The sequence below is a fragment of the Vipera berus genome (assembly GCF_964194415.1).
Source record: "Vipera berus genome assembly, chromosome: 7".
Lineage (NCBI taxonomy): Eukaryota > Metazoa > Chordata > Lepidosauria > Squamata > Viperidae > Vipera > Vipera berus.
This window is the reverse complement of record NC_138209.1, coordinates 22,920,549-22,936,859: the sequence shown is the minus strand read 5'-3', so window position 1 is coordinate 22,936,859 and position 16,311 is coordinate 22,920,549. Positions and strand designations below refer to the sequence as shown.

Sequence of the window (16,311 nt, the reverse complement as noted above, 5' to 3'; positions counted from 1 at the left end):
AAAGCAAACAAGGTGTATGTTAATTCTATAGCATATTGTTCACTTCCTTATTACTTTAAGCTAAAATATGTGTGTGAGGCCCTTAGTGCATGACCAACAGAGTAATAAAAATCTCACCTGAAGTGCTGAAGTGTATTAAGTTTTGTTTTTCATGCAGGGTTTACTGGCATCGACTCAGAGTATGAAAAACCTGAAGCTCCCGAGTTGGTGCTCAAAACAGATTCCTGTGATGTCAATGATTGTGTTCAACAAGTTGTGGAACTTCTACAAGAACGGGTACGAAGGCTCTAAATATTGAATTCTAAATTTCTCCTGTGCTCAAAATGGTTTCCCCTTCAGTCCTCACCCCTGTCTATGTGTTGGGGTATGTCTGCAGGGAGAAAGCCTGCCAAACATTTAAGATATTTCTGTGAGCTGAAAACCAGTATTCTAGACCATAGGGACAACTTTTGTGCATTTGAATTTTTCAAATTTTGTGTTTTATTCCTTAAAACCTAGAAGTATCTGCTGATATAGTGATTCTCTGAAGTTGACATGTGATCATCCTAACAATTTATGTATCAGTATGAAAGAATATCCTGATTTTATTGGTTCTCTTTAAGTTATTTGCAGCACTGACCTGATCTATGATAATATATCTTCCATTCTTTCATCTATATAACCATGGGAAAAATTGTTTTCAGTGGAGAAACTACAATTTAGAATCAAAGGAGAGAAAACAGACCCAGATGAAATATTCAAACCAGAGTTATAAATATGGTTGGCTTTTGTTTTACTATTTACTATTTACTATTCTGTGATTAGGGACGCGGTGGCTCAGTGGGTTAAGACGCTGAGCTTGTCGATCAGAAGGTCGGCAGTTTGGCGGGTCGAATCCCGAGTGCCGCGTAGCAGAGTGAGCGCCTGCTACTCGTCCCAGCTTCTGCCAACCTAGCAGTTCGAAAGCACGTAAAAATGCAAGTAGAAAAATAGGGACCACTACGGTGGGAAGGTAACAGCGTTCCGTGCGCCTTTGGCATCCAGTCATGCCGGCCACATGACCACGGAGACATCCTCGGACAAGCGCTGGCTCTTCGGCTTTGAAACGGAGATGAGCACCGGCCCCTAGAGTCAGAAACGACTAGCACGCATGTGCGGGGGAACCTTTACCTTTACCTTTATTCTGTGATTAGGGAGAGTTTGTCATTTACTGATTTATTCAGACTACCAGATTTTGGGGAAATATGTTTTCTAATATAAGTGATGCATATTAGTGATAATTGTCTTTTATTCAAGTAAGTTTTACCATATTCTACAGGACTCCACAGAAAAAGGCCACTGTATATCTTCACATACCTAGTCATCTTCCAACTTCAGTTTACCTGCTGAACTATGCAGATAAAATAGCTGGAAACAACATTCCTGCAATATTTTCAAAATCAGCATTGTTGGAGGAGAATGTCAAAGAATAGCAAGTTACAAGTACTTCATTGGAAAAAATACAAAGCTAAGATTAAAAGTGTTTCCACCCTGAGGACTGATAGAGATTCATAATTTGTTTTGTACGTCTTGAAATTAATCTTTATACTGAAAATATACACAGTTAAAATTATTTTTTAACCCCCTTCAGACTTTATACATGTAATATCTAGTCCTGCTGCATCCTCATGAACTATCCAGTGCACCACTTCTTGTTTGTGTTTTTATTAATCAGAGGCTTATTAGTTTGGGCAGCGATCTTCATAATTTGCTGTAAGATTGTTGTTAGGCTGGCACTGATTTCATAACTGATACAATTCCATAGTAAGTATACAGTTTTTATCCAATTCTCAATTACTGTAAATAGTCCTCAACTTACAACAGTTAAACCCAAAATTTCTGTTGCCAAGGGAGGCAGTTGTTAAATGAATTTTGCCCCATTTTATGACCTTTTTCACCACAATGTTAAGTGAATTCCTGAAGTTGTTAAATTAGCTTCCCTACTGACTTTCTTGTCATAAGGTTGTAAAAGCTGATCACATGACCCTGGGACACTGCAACTGTCAAATATGAGTCAGTTGCCAAGTGTCTGAATTTTGATTATGTGACCATGGGGATGCTGCAATGGCTGTAAGTGTGAAAAATGGTCATAAGTCACTTTTTCAGTGCTGTTGTAATTTTGAATGGTCATTAAATGAACTATTCTAAGTTGAGGACTACCTGTACTATACAACGTATTGTTGGCTGGGTAAATTAAGGTAATGTAAGTTTAGTGCATTTGTAAATATGTCAAATTCAGTTTCTTATGATGAGGGTATTGAAATTAGGAGCAATGGTATTTTAGTTAATATCTTGGAATACTTTTTAAAGTAACATTAATTCTCAAATCAGCACAATTTTCAAGTTGTCACTAGAGGTCCTTCTAAGATAGTGTTTCCACTGAGCAGTTCCGAATTAATAGGAGTTGAGGATATATTTCTACTATAAACTAATATTTATATATATATATATATATATATATATATATATATATATATATATATATATATATATATATACATATACACATATACATACACATATACATATATATACATATACATATACATATACATATATATATATATATATATATATATATATATATATATATATATATATAAAACGAACATTACATTTAATAAATATATATTATACGTGTGTGCATTTGTTTGTATGTTTTAAATCTTTAAATATTTCAAAACTTTAGAATACTTGCTCATTTCAGGAGCTGAGTTTCATTTCTCAGCCTAATTTTAAAATTTTGTTTATATACCAATGTTTGTCTTTATATGGTGCATTGTTGAAATGCAAATGCTGTAATATATGCATTGGATCACATGTTTAAACTAACAGAATTGATGAGAATCTTACGATATGATTAATTCTTTGCTTAGAGCAAATAACATTGAAGAAACAAAGTAGAAAAAATACAGCATGTTACTGTATGTAAAAACAAATGTTTTACCTCATAAAATAGTTTCCATTTGTGTTAATGTGAGAAAATAGTATTTTACATTAAAAATCTCCCAGTCTTATTAGTTTGATAAGAGATTCTTTAGGACACATTGTTTTTTTTTTAAATAAAACAATATACATTTAAATGTTTCTTTTTATAAAAATCTAATCTCTGTGTTTCATAAAAACATTAATATGATATTTTGTTTTTAATAAATAATAGTAAATTTTGGTATATGTTTATAATTAATTTCTATCCAGTATAAAATTGAAGTTCTGTAAATAAATCATTTCATTAGTTTAATGATATAAATATATTAAAATTTCCAGGTTTCTGAAACTGTTAATTGTAACTATATATAACTTTCAAGTATCGCTTTAATCGTATGAGACTATAATGATACAGAAAGGCCTTTTACAATTGTCAGTTAAAGAAATAATATTTACTATTAAATAATTACAAAATCTTGCAATGAAACAATTGCATTTTCTATTATTGGAAAATGGAATTTGTGCATTCATTGAGTACCTTCTGTCAAACTGATTGCCTTGTTTTTAAGGCAAGTAGAAGCCATATTTATTTCACCTCTTTTCATATACTGAAAATTAAATTTATTTATTTTTATTTATTTATTTTTTAATCCCATTTATATCCCGCCCTTCTCCGAAGACTCAGGGCAGCTTACAATCTAAGCACAAATCAAATGTGCTTAGCAATAGCCTTCATTCTATGTATATGCCTGCTTATTAGGGCTTTCGCCCCCCCCCAGCGGCATTATTACAAAGTCAGCTTATTGCCCCCAACAATCTGGGTCCTCATTTTACCTACCTCGGAAGGATGGAAGGCTGAGTCAACCTTGAGCCTGGTGGGATGCGAACCTGCAATAATTGCAGGCAGCTGGTGTTACTTAAGGAGGCATTAGCCCACTGCTCCACCAAGGCTCTTGGATGAGTTTCATGACTGCCTAAATGGATGCTGAGATCAGTATATTTTAGACTTGTTTGTTTGATGCAAATGTAGCTCTAGTTTTTGCACAAATGTGATAGAACATGCTCTATGTTTTTATCTGTTTAAAGATTGAAACCAGGCTTGAATATTGAATGTTGCCTAACAGTTTTTATGCAATAATAATGCATAAAGGAGGGTCCAGTTCTTTTTGGAACCAGTAATTCTTTTCTTTGCATCTGTCAGTAGGTAACCCTATGCATTTTCAGAGAACTAAATGGCAGCTGCCCAGATGCTATAAGCACTAACCTTTGTGGCAGATTTCTAAGTGCTTTGATGGATGTTTTTCAAATAATCAGTTTTTGCTTATAAACAATCTGGCTTCATAGGACAACAGTTGCTGTTCCCTTTGAGAATCCTTTCCCTTATTAATTTCTCATTGATGTTCCCACTGTATCCTATTAAGCTGTTTACTCAAACTATGCCAATTAGGCTTAGATAGAGGATTCCCAGGTCCTGTATCTTGAGAATATTCTGCTGAAGATATTCCAGCTTCATATTACTTGCAGTAAATGGAAGAACTGAAGACCAGACAGTGTTTGTTATGACTTGTGAACAACAGCATTGTTTTAGGAAACTGCAGGGTATTTTTCCAGTTTCAAAATCAAAGCAAACCCGACAGCTTTGTAAAGATTATATAGCTCTTATTTGGGATGAGAGAAGAGGCTGCTTAGGCACCAAAATTTAAAACTGTTTTTAGTTATAAATAATTTGGGGGATGTGTCATCGGCGAGAAATTAACTTTGTGGTGACTCCATCATGTTCCTTTCCCACTTGAGTGTTGTTCTGGTTGTCTGCATACTTCTACATGCTGTTCAGCAAATGTTATGTTGTACGGTACTGGTTTAATCCAAAATACGTTCTTGCAAAAGGGAATGGCATTGTCCATAGGTTAGTAGTTTGGGGATTGCCCATTCTCAATGCCCAGAGAAAGGAGATGAGGAATAAAAGACTGTACAGCTGCAATTTCTCTGAGCAGCACTTTATGCAATATGATTTAATGGGTTGAGAGGGAGCAAATGGTTTTTGCGCTTTTTGTGAAGGCAGGGAATTGGTCCAGTTCCCTAAAAAGTGAAGGAGGAGAAAACTGTCTTTCTTGCTTGTATGTATTCTCCTGGGAGAACTTGGAGGAGATGGCATTGCTGGGGTCTATGTACCTGAACATTTCAGAATTGAAGTTCTCTCCTCTTTTCCCTTCTTCCTCCATTGAGATCTCTAGTTCTGGCTGATAAAGAGTTATCTGCCTACGAATATATTAGGGCTGTAAAGGAATATATAGTCCTCGACTTATGACCACAAGTGAACCCAAAATTGCAGTTGCTAAACGAGACATTTATTAAATGAGTTTGTCCCACGTTGTGACCATTCTTGCCACAGTTGTTAAGTGAATCACTGCAGTTATTAAATTAGTAATGTGGTTATTAAGTGAATCTGTCTTCCTCATTGACTTTGCTTGTCAGAAGGTTGCAAAAGGGGATCACATGGCCCTGGAACACTGCAACTGTCATAAATATGAGTCAGTTGCCATGTATTTTGATCACATGACCATGGGGATGCTTCAATTGTCATAAATGTGAAAAATGGTCTTAAGTCACTTTTTTCAGTGGTGTTGTAACTTTGAACCATCACTAAACGAACTGTTGTAAGTCGAGGACTACCTTTACCGAATAAGTTTATTAACACCTCTTAGAATTCTCTGGTGTGCTACATTTGAGCCCTGGTGGCTCAGTGGTCAGAATGCAGTACTGCAGGCTGCTTCTGATGACTGTCAGCTGCCAGCAGTTCAGGAGTTTGATTCTCACTGGCTCAAGATTGACTCAACCTTCCATCTTTCCAAAGTTGGTAAAATGAGGATTGTTGTGGGCAATATGCTGACTCCCTAAACCACTTAGAGAATGCTGTAAAGCATTGTGAAGCAGTATATAAGTGTAAATGCTATTACTATTGCTTTTTTCCACAAATAGCACTGCTTTTTTCAGAAACCTCAAGTACTAAACTAATAGCACAAATCCAAGTGACATTGTGAAAATTGCTTTTTAGCATCATAATTGCTTAAATAACTTTTGTTTATCCATTTTTTTCCATAGGATATTGTACCAGTGGATGCCTCTTATGAGGTGAAAGAACTATATGTGCCTGAAAATAAACTTAAGCTGGCCAAAACAGATGCAGAGACATTGCCAACTCTGGAAATAAATAAGGTAGTGGGAAACTTGCAAAAAAGTTTACACAAGTAGCTATAGTATCTCACTTGTTCACATATAACTCGAGTTAGTTATTTGTGCCATACATCTTTTCTTACCTATAAACCTTTGTCATATTTTATGCTATAAAGAAAAACTCTCCCAGCCATCCAGATTGTGAAAATATGTGTTTTACTGCCAGAAATACTTTGTTCATCTGAGCGAATTGGATAGTTATTTACGAGCCTGGCTCAGTTTTGAAAGATAAACACAAACACAAGAAAGAGATAATTGTTTTCCACCGTCAAATTCATCTAATTTTCGTGAATTAGATTTACAAATCCATCTGATTGATGTTTCCTTTCCATAGCCTTTATAACTCACTAAAGTACCCCTATAGTTTAATTAATGTCTTGCATTTCCTACATACATACTTGAGTAGACACACAAAACATCAAATGAACATTTTTAATGAACACAATCAAATATGAACAAATCTTGAAGTAGATGGTTTCTATAAGCAGGTTACACATAGAAAGTTGTTCTGCTTTCTTATTCTCAGTAATGGTGAATTATTGAAACATATCATAACCCTCTTATGCATTGTTTCTCAACCTTGAAGATATGTGGACTTCAACCCTCAGAATTCCCCAACCTATGAAGTCTACACATTTTTAAGCTGTCAAGGTTGTGAGACCCTGGCCATATATTGTATTGGTATGGTAGGTCACTGTATGGATGAACTAAGAATCATAACTTACCAAATTTTTCTCATGTTGTCTTTCTAAATGGATGCCCAGAATCTAGTACTTATGAAACATATATTTACAGGTTGATATGCAGTGGGTTCAAGTTCTTGCGGAGGGCTGGGCAACCCCACTTAATGGCTTTATGAGAGAAAGAGAATATCTTCAGTGCCTTCATTTTGACTGTCTACTGGATGGTAAGACATTTCAAGTTGACCACACGGTCCATTAATCTTGCAGAGAGACTATATATAATTCTCCCATTTGCACTTAATAATAATCAGCTGTGTGTGTGAAAAAAATTGGCTATATTCCAACTTGGAAATTTGAAAATATCTTTATTCTTTCGGAGCTGGGCCATTATATTTCATCAACCATTGTTTATTTCAAACTCAAGGTCCTGGGCTATATTTGGCCCTGGGAGACTTCAAAACAAAATTACAAGTTGAATGTGACAGAAGCCGGACATTATTAAGTACACATCTGGAGAGTAATCATGTTAGTTATATTCAGTTTCAATTAAATATGTAAAACACTTTTAATTTTTTGTTCTAGCCAAATCCACAAATTTTAGAGAATGAGTCTTTGACATGCTTCTGATAGAACAATATGGGTTTAGGTTCAGAAAAAGTTTCAGGAAAATTCTATGGCTAAACCCAGTCATCCATGATTTGCAAACCATAATAGGTAGGCTTATTGATCAGGCTATGGTCTAATGTGGTTTGTTTAGCTTTGTCTTACTGATCCTGGTCTTAGTTTTCTGTTTTTCTCATCTTGTCCTTTCCCTCCAAGTATAAATTGATATTCCTGTTCTTACTCAATGACCCTGTGTTCTGGCTATATCTTTTCATTGTTTTGGCTTATATGGAAGGTTCATTGGAAGAAAGGGCTATTATAGAGAAGAGGCTTGCCAGGATTCTTTATGAGCTTCACAAAACAACGATTAAAGATGTAAGAAAAGAGATGGTGTCTTAAAAGCATAGATCACAATACTGGATACAATATTCAGTATTTTAACAATACATGCTGGAATAGGAAAGTAATGCCGTTTTTAGAATTTCAGGTAAAAACATCCTGGAAGCACGAAAAAAGGGAAATTTGGCAATTGTTGAAACTTGAAGTAGTAAACGGAGTAGTAAGGATTCAGTCCAAAAGTAGGCAAATTGGTAGCTTCCAGATGGTTTGGCCACTACCATTGGCCATGCTAACTGGGTTTGAGAAGAACTTTGAAAAAAAAGTTTATTAATGTATGTTTAAACTATTGGGCTGAAACATATTTTTTCATCATTATGGTAAACTCATATTTTAGAATAATGAAGAACTGTTAATAGCATTGATCAGTTTAAGATAAAAACTGTGTATTATAATTGATGTAATATTAGCATTGATGGATTTCTTGAATAGTAGCTTTACTATACTAATAAATCAGTGTCTTTGTAATATTTCTCTTACGTTTACTTTCAAATAAAAGATTTCATGAAGCCAAACCTGCCTTTGTATCAGTTTTATAATAATATATGATTGGAAAATGTTGGTGAAATTTGAATTTAAATATCACATTTTTCATTTTTGTATGCTAAAATGACCCTTGAATACCCAATTTTGAATGCTTTTATCCTCAAAGTTAGGAATATGGGTCCTTTCATGTGAGCTTTTTTTCTTTGGGGGTGTTCAGTGATATTGAACTGCTCCAGAACCCTAAAAAGATTGCAGCAGCAAACCAATGCTGGAAAAAAGAGTTTGATCAAGAGCTGCTGTTTGCTTTTTAGAGAAAATGAAATGTTGGAATAAAAGACACTCTGCAGGGCAGAGAAAGGAGTCACTCATTTGCTATCCTAGAGCAGTAAGAGCTGTAGTTTATCATTTGTTACTCTGATCATATTGGTGAGGAATGAAAATCCAGAAGTGCTAAGCAGGTCTATCTATGCCTCAAGAACAGAGCAGGCAACGGATTTCATCTATTCATCATCAAAGGATGAATACAGCCAGAACATTGTAGATTAGAATAATTGTGTGCAGAACGTATAGTCTGCTCCTGAAATGTTCCATTCCTCCTTCCGAACCAATAGATCTGAATGTTTGGGCAATGCTGTCTCCATTCTAGAAGTGAATTGTACATGAAGAGGTGTACCTTGCTCTGAATTTTGGAAATTGGCTGTTCTGATTTGTTTATTCTTAATTTTAATATATTTTGGGGGAGACTTGGAGATACTTGTTATTCAAATGTCTGCTTTTTTTAGGTGGAGTCATTAATTTATCAGTGCCTATAGTGCTGTCAGTTACAGAGGAGGACAAGGAGAGACTGGATGGATGTACAGCTTTTGCTTTGCTGTATGATGACCGGCGCGTGGCTATTGTTCGCAACCCAGAGTTCTACGAGCAGCGAAAAGAAGAACGTTGTGCCAGACAGTGGGGAACAACATGCAAAGAGCACCCATATATCAAGGTAGCTTTTTCAGCTAATTTTATCATTAATCTAATGTTATTGTTAATCTGCAGTCCTTCTATAGTGTAAATATGGTTATAAATAACGTTGTTGAATAACATTATTGGAGTGGTTGCAGTATGTTTCCTATGACAGGGGTCCCCAACCCCCGGAACCATACACCGGTACTGGATGAGCATACGATGCTTCATTTGCACATATGCAGGATTCGGTTGCATACACAAAACCATCACCTCCCCACTGCCGCTGTTGCTGGTCCGTGGAACCAGAAAGATTGGGGACCTCTACCCTATGGCACAAACCTTTTCAGATAACACTCTTGTTACATCAGTCATTTCTCTACAGTCTTTTTGTGCCTAGCCTGTTCAAGTAAGTCTAGAGTGATTGCATATCTTTTGGTACAAACAAATTCGTGTAAATCCCATATACTGTCATTGAACTGGGCAGCAATTTCTCTCATCTGGCTTATAAATATAGATGTGTGATCCTAGAGGAAACACTCTGAAATGAATTATTCAGCAGTAATGACAGAAAAACATCTGCCCTTTCTTTCTGCCTCAGGCCTTGACCAGATTAAAATAACAGACTGCAGCATTCCGTTCATCTTTTATTTTGACAAGCAGTTTAAATTATCTGTTAAACTGATCTCTTAATTGTAATGATGAAGCTAAATTTAGATTCAAGATAATTTAAAGCAGGATCAGAGATATGATTCCTGTTTTTTTCTTGATCATACCCAGTACTCAGTAGGCTTATCTACAGTAATTATCCATGAGATCAGTCAGGCTATAAGACAATGAATGGTTCAAAGTGAGCTCTGTGGTTAAATGGAGTCTTGAATCAAAAGTTACTATTTTTAGGTTTCAGCATATATATGTTTGGCGAACTAATTTGTCAACTTTGGGAAGTTTTGTTTTAAATCTTTTAACTGCTGTTAATTTTAAAAAGCTCTGTTAACTATGAACCCTGAAATTTAATAATTCTTTAAAACCTTGATCAATGTTTCAATTTAATTTAATGCTATAAAGCTACCTGCTTGTCCGTATTAGTCTTTTCAATGCCAAGGATTTACTGATCACCCCCAAATCAATCCCATCCTGTCTTCTCAAAGACAGCACATAATGGCACTATAGTTTTTGAAGTATAAAAACATATTTTCCAGATTATTTTTCAGGTTTCATTAGGATAAATCAATGTATGGTAATGCAAAACATAGAGTTTGTAGCAAAACAATAGCATGACATGCTAATCTAAAGTTTGAGGAAATATGAAATTGTTGGGGAAAGTTAATAAGAAGTTCTGATATAGGTAGTCTTTGAGTTTCAACTATAATGGAGCCTGCACAATACAGTCATAAGTTGTAACAGTCATAAAATGGATTGGTTACGTGATTGACCTGATCTTATGACATTTTTTGCAGCAGTTTAGCACAGTAATCGTAAATGCAAATGCTATGGTCATTAACTTAAATCCATTATTTGCTATGGTGCAGTTCTGCCAAAACCCAGAAGTAAGTGGTAAAACCATCATACAATGTGGCGACATAATTGTAGGACATTGCAAACGACCATAAACGTGTTGGTGAGTGCTCGAAATGTGGTCATGTGACTGTTGGCGGGGGCTGTCAGAACTTTATTTCCGGGTCGTAGATCCCCCTTTTCAGGTAGATTATAACTTGAACATTCACTAAGCGACTGGTTATAAGTTGAGGACTAGCTGTATGTTTGTGCATATGAGTAATTCATGGCAAAAAGCAACTCAAAAGTCACAATACCAGAGATTAGGATTAACCAAGACTATTTTAGGATGCTCAGAGCAACTGTTCATATAGGTTATCTTGTCCCCATTCACATTGCTATTGATACAGTCTGCTTTTTTACATTTCGTAGATGGTTATGGAACAAGGGGATTGGCTAGTGGGTGGTGATCTTCAAGTCCTGGATCGAATTTATTGGAATGATGGTCTTGACCAGTACCGTCTCACACCTGCTGAGTTAAAGCAGAAGTTCAAAGACATGAATGCTGGTGAGTTCTTAAATGGCAATGGGTAATAAAGAAGAAAATCTGGCTGCCACTTTCTAGAAACCTGCCCTGGACAATGCTGTGGAGCAGACCTGGGCATTTTATGGCCATTCAGCTGTTCCTGTCTGGTCCGTGATGTTGGTGGGGAGGTGGCATCAGCAGAGGTGGAGTATTGCCAGGGGGTGTTGGGGGGCATAGCAATGTTGGCAGGGCAGGTGACGTCGGCAGGGTCAGAGCAGCGGCATAGATGGGGCAAGGCAGTGATGGGGGAGGAATCTTGGCGGGGGTGGGGCAGGATTGGCCAGGTGGGCATCGGCTCTCCACAACAGTCCCAGTTTCTCATGTGGCTTCCTGGGAAAATTAATTGCCCACCCTTGCTGTAGAGTCCGATCTTTATTTTCAACAGAACACTGTTTCTGTGGCTGCAATCGTGAAAACCAATAACTGTAAAGGGGGAGAAGCGCGCGCACACAAAGCCATAATAGGTTTTGCCATTTTTTTTACTGTTTCTGACTGCACTCTGAAGTGGCAAAATTTGGTATTCCAAAAGAGTACACTAACCCAAACTTCCAAATCTTTTTGACTGCCTGCACAATACTTTCTTCTTCCATAATGGCTGTCTGGGACTATGGTCTCCAGTAATCTGGATAAATTTTGGTTTATTTTGTATTATGTTTTGTATTATATGGAAACAAACATAGGAATATTATGCTCAGTGGTGATAAATGGTATTAAAGTGTTTAAGAAAAAAATCTTTTGGAAAGACTTTTCTAGGCTTATAACCTAGCGATGAAGAAGACCATGGTATAGTTAGTTTGTTTTCACTCTAGCATTTTCCAGTTTGTATTATGCTGGCAAAATAAGAAACAGATCAATAGTAGTCTGACAGATTGCTTTTTCTGTGCTGTTATAGCTTGGGAAAACAGGACCAGTGTGTATTCAAAAATTGTGGGTAAGAGGGCTTGAAGTTTAGAGTTGCTACTTTAAAATAAAAACATATTATAAATATATTTGTTCTGGATCTGCAAGAGCCTAGTTTTATGACTGCAAACTATTGCAACATTTTAATGGCTAATCTGCTGTAGATATGGCTTAAAACGTCTATAATCCATTTCACATCTATGTTTTTTCCTCCTAAATTTTTAAGTATCTTGCTTAATGAAGACTTTTGAAAACTTTACAGATGGCATACTATATTTTATGACTTTTGTTGGCCTCAAGGAATATTACCATGATATCCTCTCCCTCTTGCACTCCATCGCTAAGCTGGGGAAAAATGACTGCCAATCTCAAACTTTATTTAAAGTGTGCATTTTTACCTTGGAATTTTGGCTCCAAATATTTCCTTCAAATAATTAGCATTTGGGTTCACAAACTCAAATCTCTTCTCTGGGATGTATTGGAACTGAGGTCTTGACAGTATTTACTTAAAATTGATAAACTAGTTATTGTCCAGAAACTGGATGTTAAATTGATTTAAAGAAGTAGTTCATTGTCTAAAATTGAACAACTTGACTTTTGCATATCTTGAATGCTTATGGGAAAAAAATCAAGCATGAAATCAGAACAAAACTGCTGAAGTTCTCCATAATAAATATGAAAAATAACTTGCAAACAATTATGGATGCATGCAGAATATAAACAAGTTTATAATTTTGTTGAAGAATATGGCTCTATTCCAGCATCAACAATCCATCTGTACAGCTATTTTTTTATCTCTGATTATAGTAGAGTTGGCCTACCATGGCCAGCCGCAGGGGATAGAGAAATAGCTTTTGAATATGTTGCCATCACCATATTTCACTTATTTACACGTATGCTTCTTTTCTTCACTTTGATAAAGAGGTGACAACCCTCCTTTGGAGTTTTTGTTTGTTTGTTTTTGGTGGGGGGAGGGCAGATGGGAAATCCTGTTGCTTTAGCTGTGGGATTCAGTTCAGTTTGAGTTTAAGACATACAAAAACCACATCGATGAAAGCAAATACATTAAGTGGCTGGATATCTTTCATGTCCTTAATGCTAGCTTGCACTTTTCTTGGCAGCTATTTAAACATTCCTGCTGGTACTATTCCCCCCCCCCCCCCAGCTTATATTAGTAGGCAGTGTCAAGGTATTTTATATGCAGTGGTTTGATAGATCTTTGGCATGAAATAGGGATGACATAGTATTAACAGAATGTCCTCTTTGAGGGAAATGAGAGCCAGATACTCTTGACTATAGGATTTTGATGATTACCAGTAGAACTATAGTTCATCATATCAGTGTTCATACTATTGTATTCTGATCTTTAAAACATTAGCCATAATTAGGGGGACAATCCATTGAGACATCTCTCTGCAACTGGCTATCTCTGACCATCCTTCCCCCCTCTTTTTATATGTATATTATAAGCCAAACAGAGTTGAATAAAACATTGGTGCTCACTTGTCATTGACTACTAGAATTGTTGATTTGCTACTTCTAGAATTGTTGACATCTCTCCCTTCTTTCTTCAGATGCTGTCTTTGCTTTCCAGTTGCGTAACCCTGTGCACAATGGACACGCCCTGTTGATGCAAGATACTCATAAGCAGCTTCTGGATCGAGGTTACAGGCGCCCAGTTCTGCTTTTGCATCCTCTGGGTGGCTGGACAAAGGATGATGATGTTCCTCTGATGTGGCGAATGAAGCAACATGCAGCAGTGCTAGAGGAAGGAATATTGAATCCAGAAACAACTGTTGTGGCCATATTTCCCTCTCCGATGATGTATGCTGGACCAACTGAGGTACGACGTCATATACCACAGCTTGCTAAGTCCTTCATCCATTTGTTTTGTTCATTTCAGCTGACTTCCTGAGTTCATTTATCAATACGGTCTCCTCCAGGCAGCAGTGCTTCACCACAAGACCTTTGTTTGATTCATGGTTCTCCAGAACTCTTCTGCCATGAGTTGTTTATAAAATTTGGTTTAGAGGCCCTAATGTAAAGGTCCTGTTGTGTTGATCTTCAGAAGTTTCTTGTTTACAGACAAGCTCCTTACTCTATTTCTTCATCTTTTCATTTCAACAAAGTTAGTGTTCTTAACATACTGAACCATAGCCAGAATTGAACAGCTGGTTCCCAATTCCTCTTCATTCTAGTGTTTTCTTTCAGATCTGTCTGTGGAGTTGAGACAAGTGTGAGTAAACAATTGAAAGCACACTGACTGAAGAAATGGCATAAAACCTTAAATTATTTTACTCTTTTTGGTGGTACTTGTGATATTGAACTTCTCTGTCATTACTATTCTATACATGTGTGTGACACTTGACTTCCTATCCACCGAGGTCACTTTTATTCCTCTCTTTCTGTGTTTAAATTTTTATTATCTTCAAACCATTCACTGCATCTTATTGAACACTGTATCTTGTTGAAGTAAGTAAGATGATTTGCTAAGAAAACAAATCATCTTTCTTCTGCCTTAGTCCAGAAATGAAAATGAATTGTTTTCAGAATTGTTCCAATCTGTAACTACGTAACTATGCTAAGAAAGCAGTTCACTGCATGGCTTTGTTAACTTGACCTGTTAATAGATGTATAAGAAGGAAAAACTTGCCACAGAAAAACTTTGTCATTGGTTGGAATAGAAATATAATTGTGTTCCAAACATGAAATATTGCTGTTCTTTAGCTTTTTTTAAAATTGCGATTGTTACCTTTTGCTGACATTTGGAACAGCCAGAGGCTTGAGACAGGGTCACTTTCAAATCAGTCAGGCACCATGAATTATTTACTTTATTTGCTCAGATGTTAATCCTATCCTGTTGCTTCCTCCTGCTGATGCCCGAGGTTGAAGTAATGCAATACTGTTTGCTGGGCAGGGAAACCATGGCATCGCCACACGGTGCTGCTCTTTCTCAAACTAGGGGCCAGAAAGAGCCTTCAGGAGTGTGCCATGTATTGTACTCCAATGTGGGTGAAGTCAGGACAGAGCTAAATTTGATTCAATGTACATAGTAATTGAATTAAAATTGGAATGAAATACTGTACATTCAGAATAACTAAGATGGTTATTCCTCAGTAATTAATAAAAGTTCTACTTCCATTACATCATAAAGTAAAATTAATTGAAAACATTTAGAGGGATACCTCATGGACAGCTTATGTGAACTACTACAATCCTGGGTTTGTACTGTATACATCATGTTAACCTTCAATTTGCCAAGTAGGTTCCAGATTTCTGTACACTGAAAATAGCTCAAACCTCTTTTTGATATACTTCCATCCTTTCCCTACGTTTCTTGCTCTAGCTTTGTTACTGGGAGTCTGGAAAGACAACTCAGATTGGTCTCGTAGTCTCGGAATTCAGTACTTTGGGAGAACATCAAATTTGAGAAATCCATCTTTCTTTCTAGTTGGCAGAAGTGTTTTTCCCTTAATAGGCTACTGCAAAATATACACATGAATTTCAGTTGTGCACAACTTACTTATCACAATCTTAGTTTAACAGTGTGATACAGTGGAAGTACAGTGGTGTAATAAGCTATCTGATAAAAATCTGATACTCCTCCATAATTCTGACAGGAAAAATAACACTTATTGATCCAACAATTGCTGGCAGAACTAACAAAACATGATATTAAAAATGTTCATCCTGAGGGTGAATACTAAGCTGAAATAATTCTAGGACTTATTCTATTATAATGTATCATATTATTATAGTAGAGTAAGATCAGAGCTGTGTTTGTTCTTATTGTTGCTCCATACATTTTTGGTTCCTTCATGCAATCAGTGAAAAGATCGGTATGATATAATGACTAAGCTTTCCATTCAGCCATAAAACTTATTGTATGACAAAGTCCATTGGAGGGGGAATATAATGTACCCTGCCTTGAACATCTTGAAGAAAGGTAGATTATAACTGCAAAATGTATATTACGGCCCTCTGTGCATCTTGGAATCTCAACTCACAAGGCTGCAAGTTTTGAGGAGCCTA

At 36.3% G+C, this 16,311-nt stretch overlaps 1 protein-coding gene across 3 annotated transcripts in view; it reads left to right on the top strand.

Moving 5' to 3' along the window:
- PAPSS1 (3'-phosphoadenosine 5'-phosphosulfate synthase 1) overlaps nucleotides 1-16,311 on the top strand; it is a 47,723-nt gene that overhangs the window by 10,881 nt on the left and 20,531 nt on the right. For all 3 annotated transcript variants that reach the window (XM_081333271.1, XM_081333270.1, XM_081333272.1), the window contains exons 5-10: nucleotides 158-276; nucleotides 6,049-6,162; nucleotides 6,976-7,087; nucleotides 9,131-9,336; nucleotides 11,226-11,361; nucleotides 13,854-14,122. In XM_081333271.1, the coding sequence (XP_081189397.1) occupies nucleotides 158-276; nucleotides 6,049-6,162; nucleotides 6,976-7,087; nucleotides 9,131-9,336; nucleotides 11,226-11,361; nucleotides 13,854-14,122 (956 nt within the window). The remainder of the gene's footprint in view (nucleotides 1-157; nucleotides 277-6,048; nucleotides 6,163-6,975; nucleotides 7,088-9,130; nucleotides 9,337-11,225; nucleotides 11,362-13,853; nucleotides 14,123-16,311) is intronic.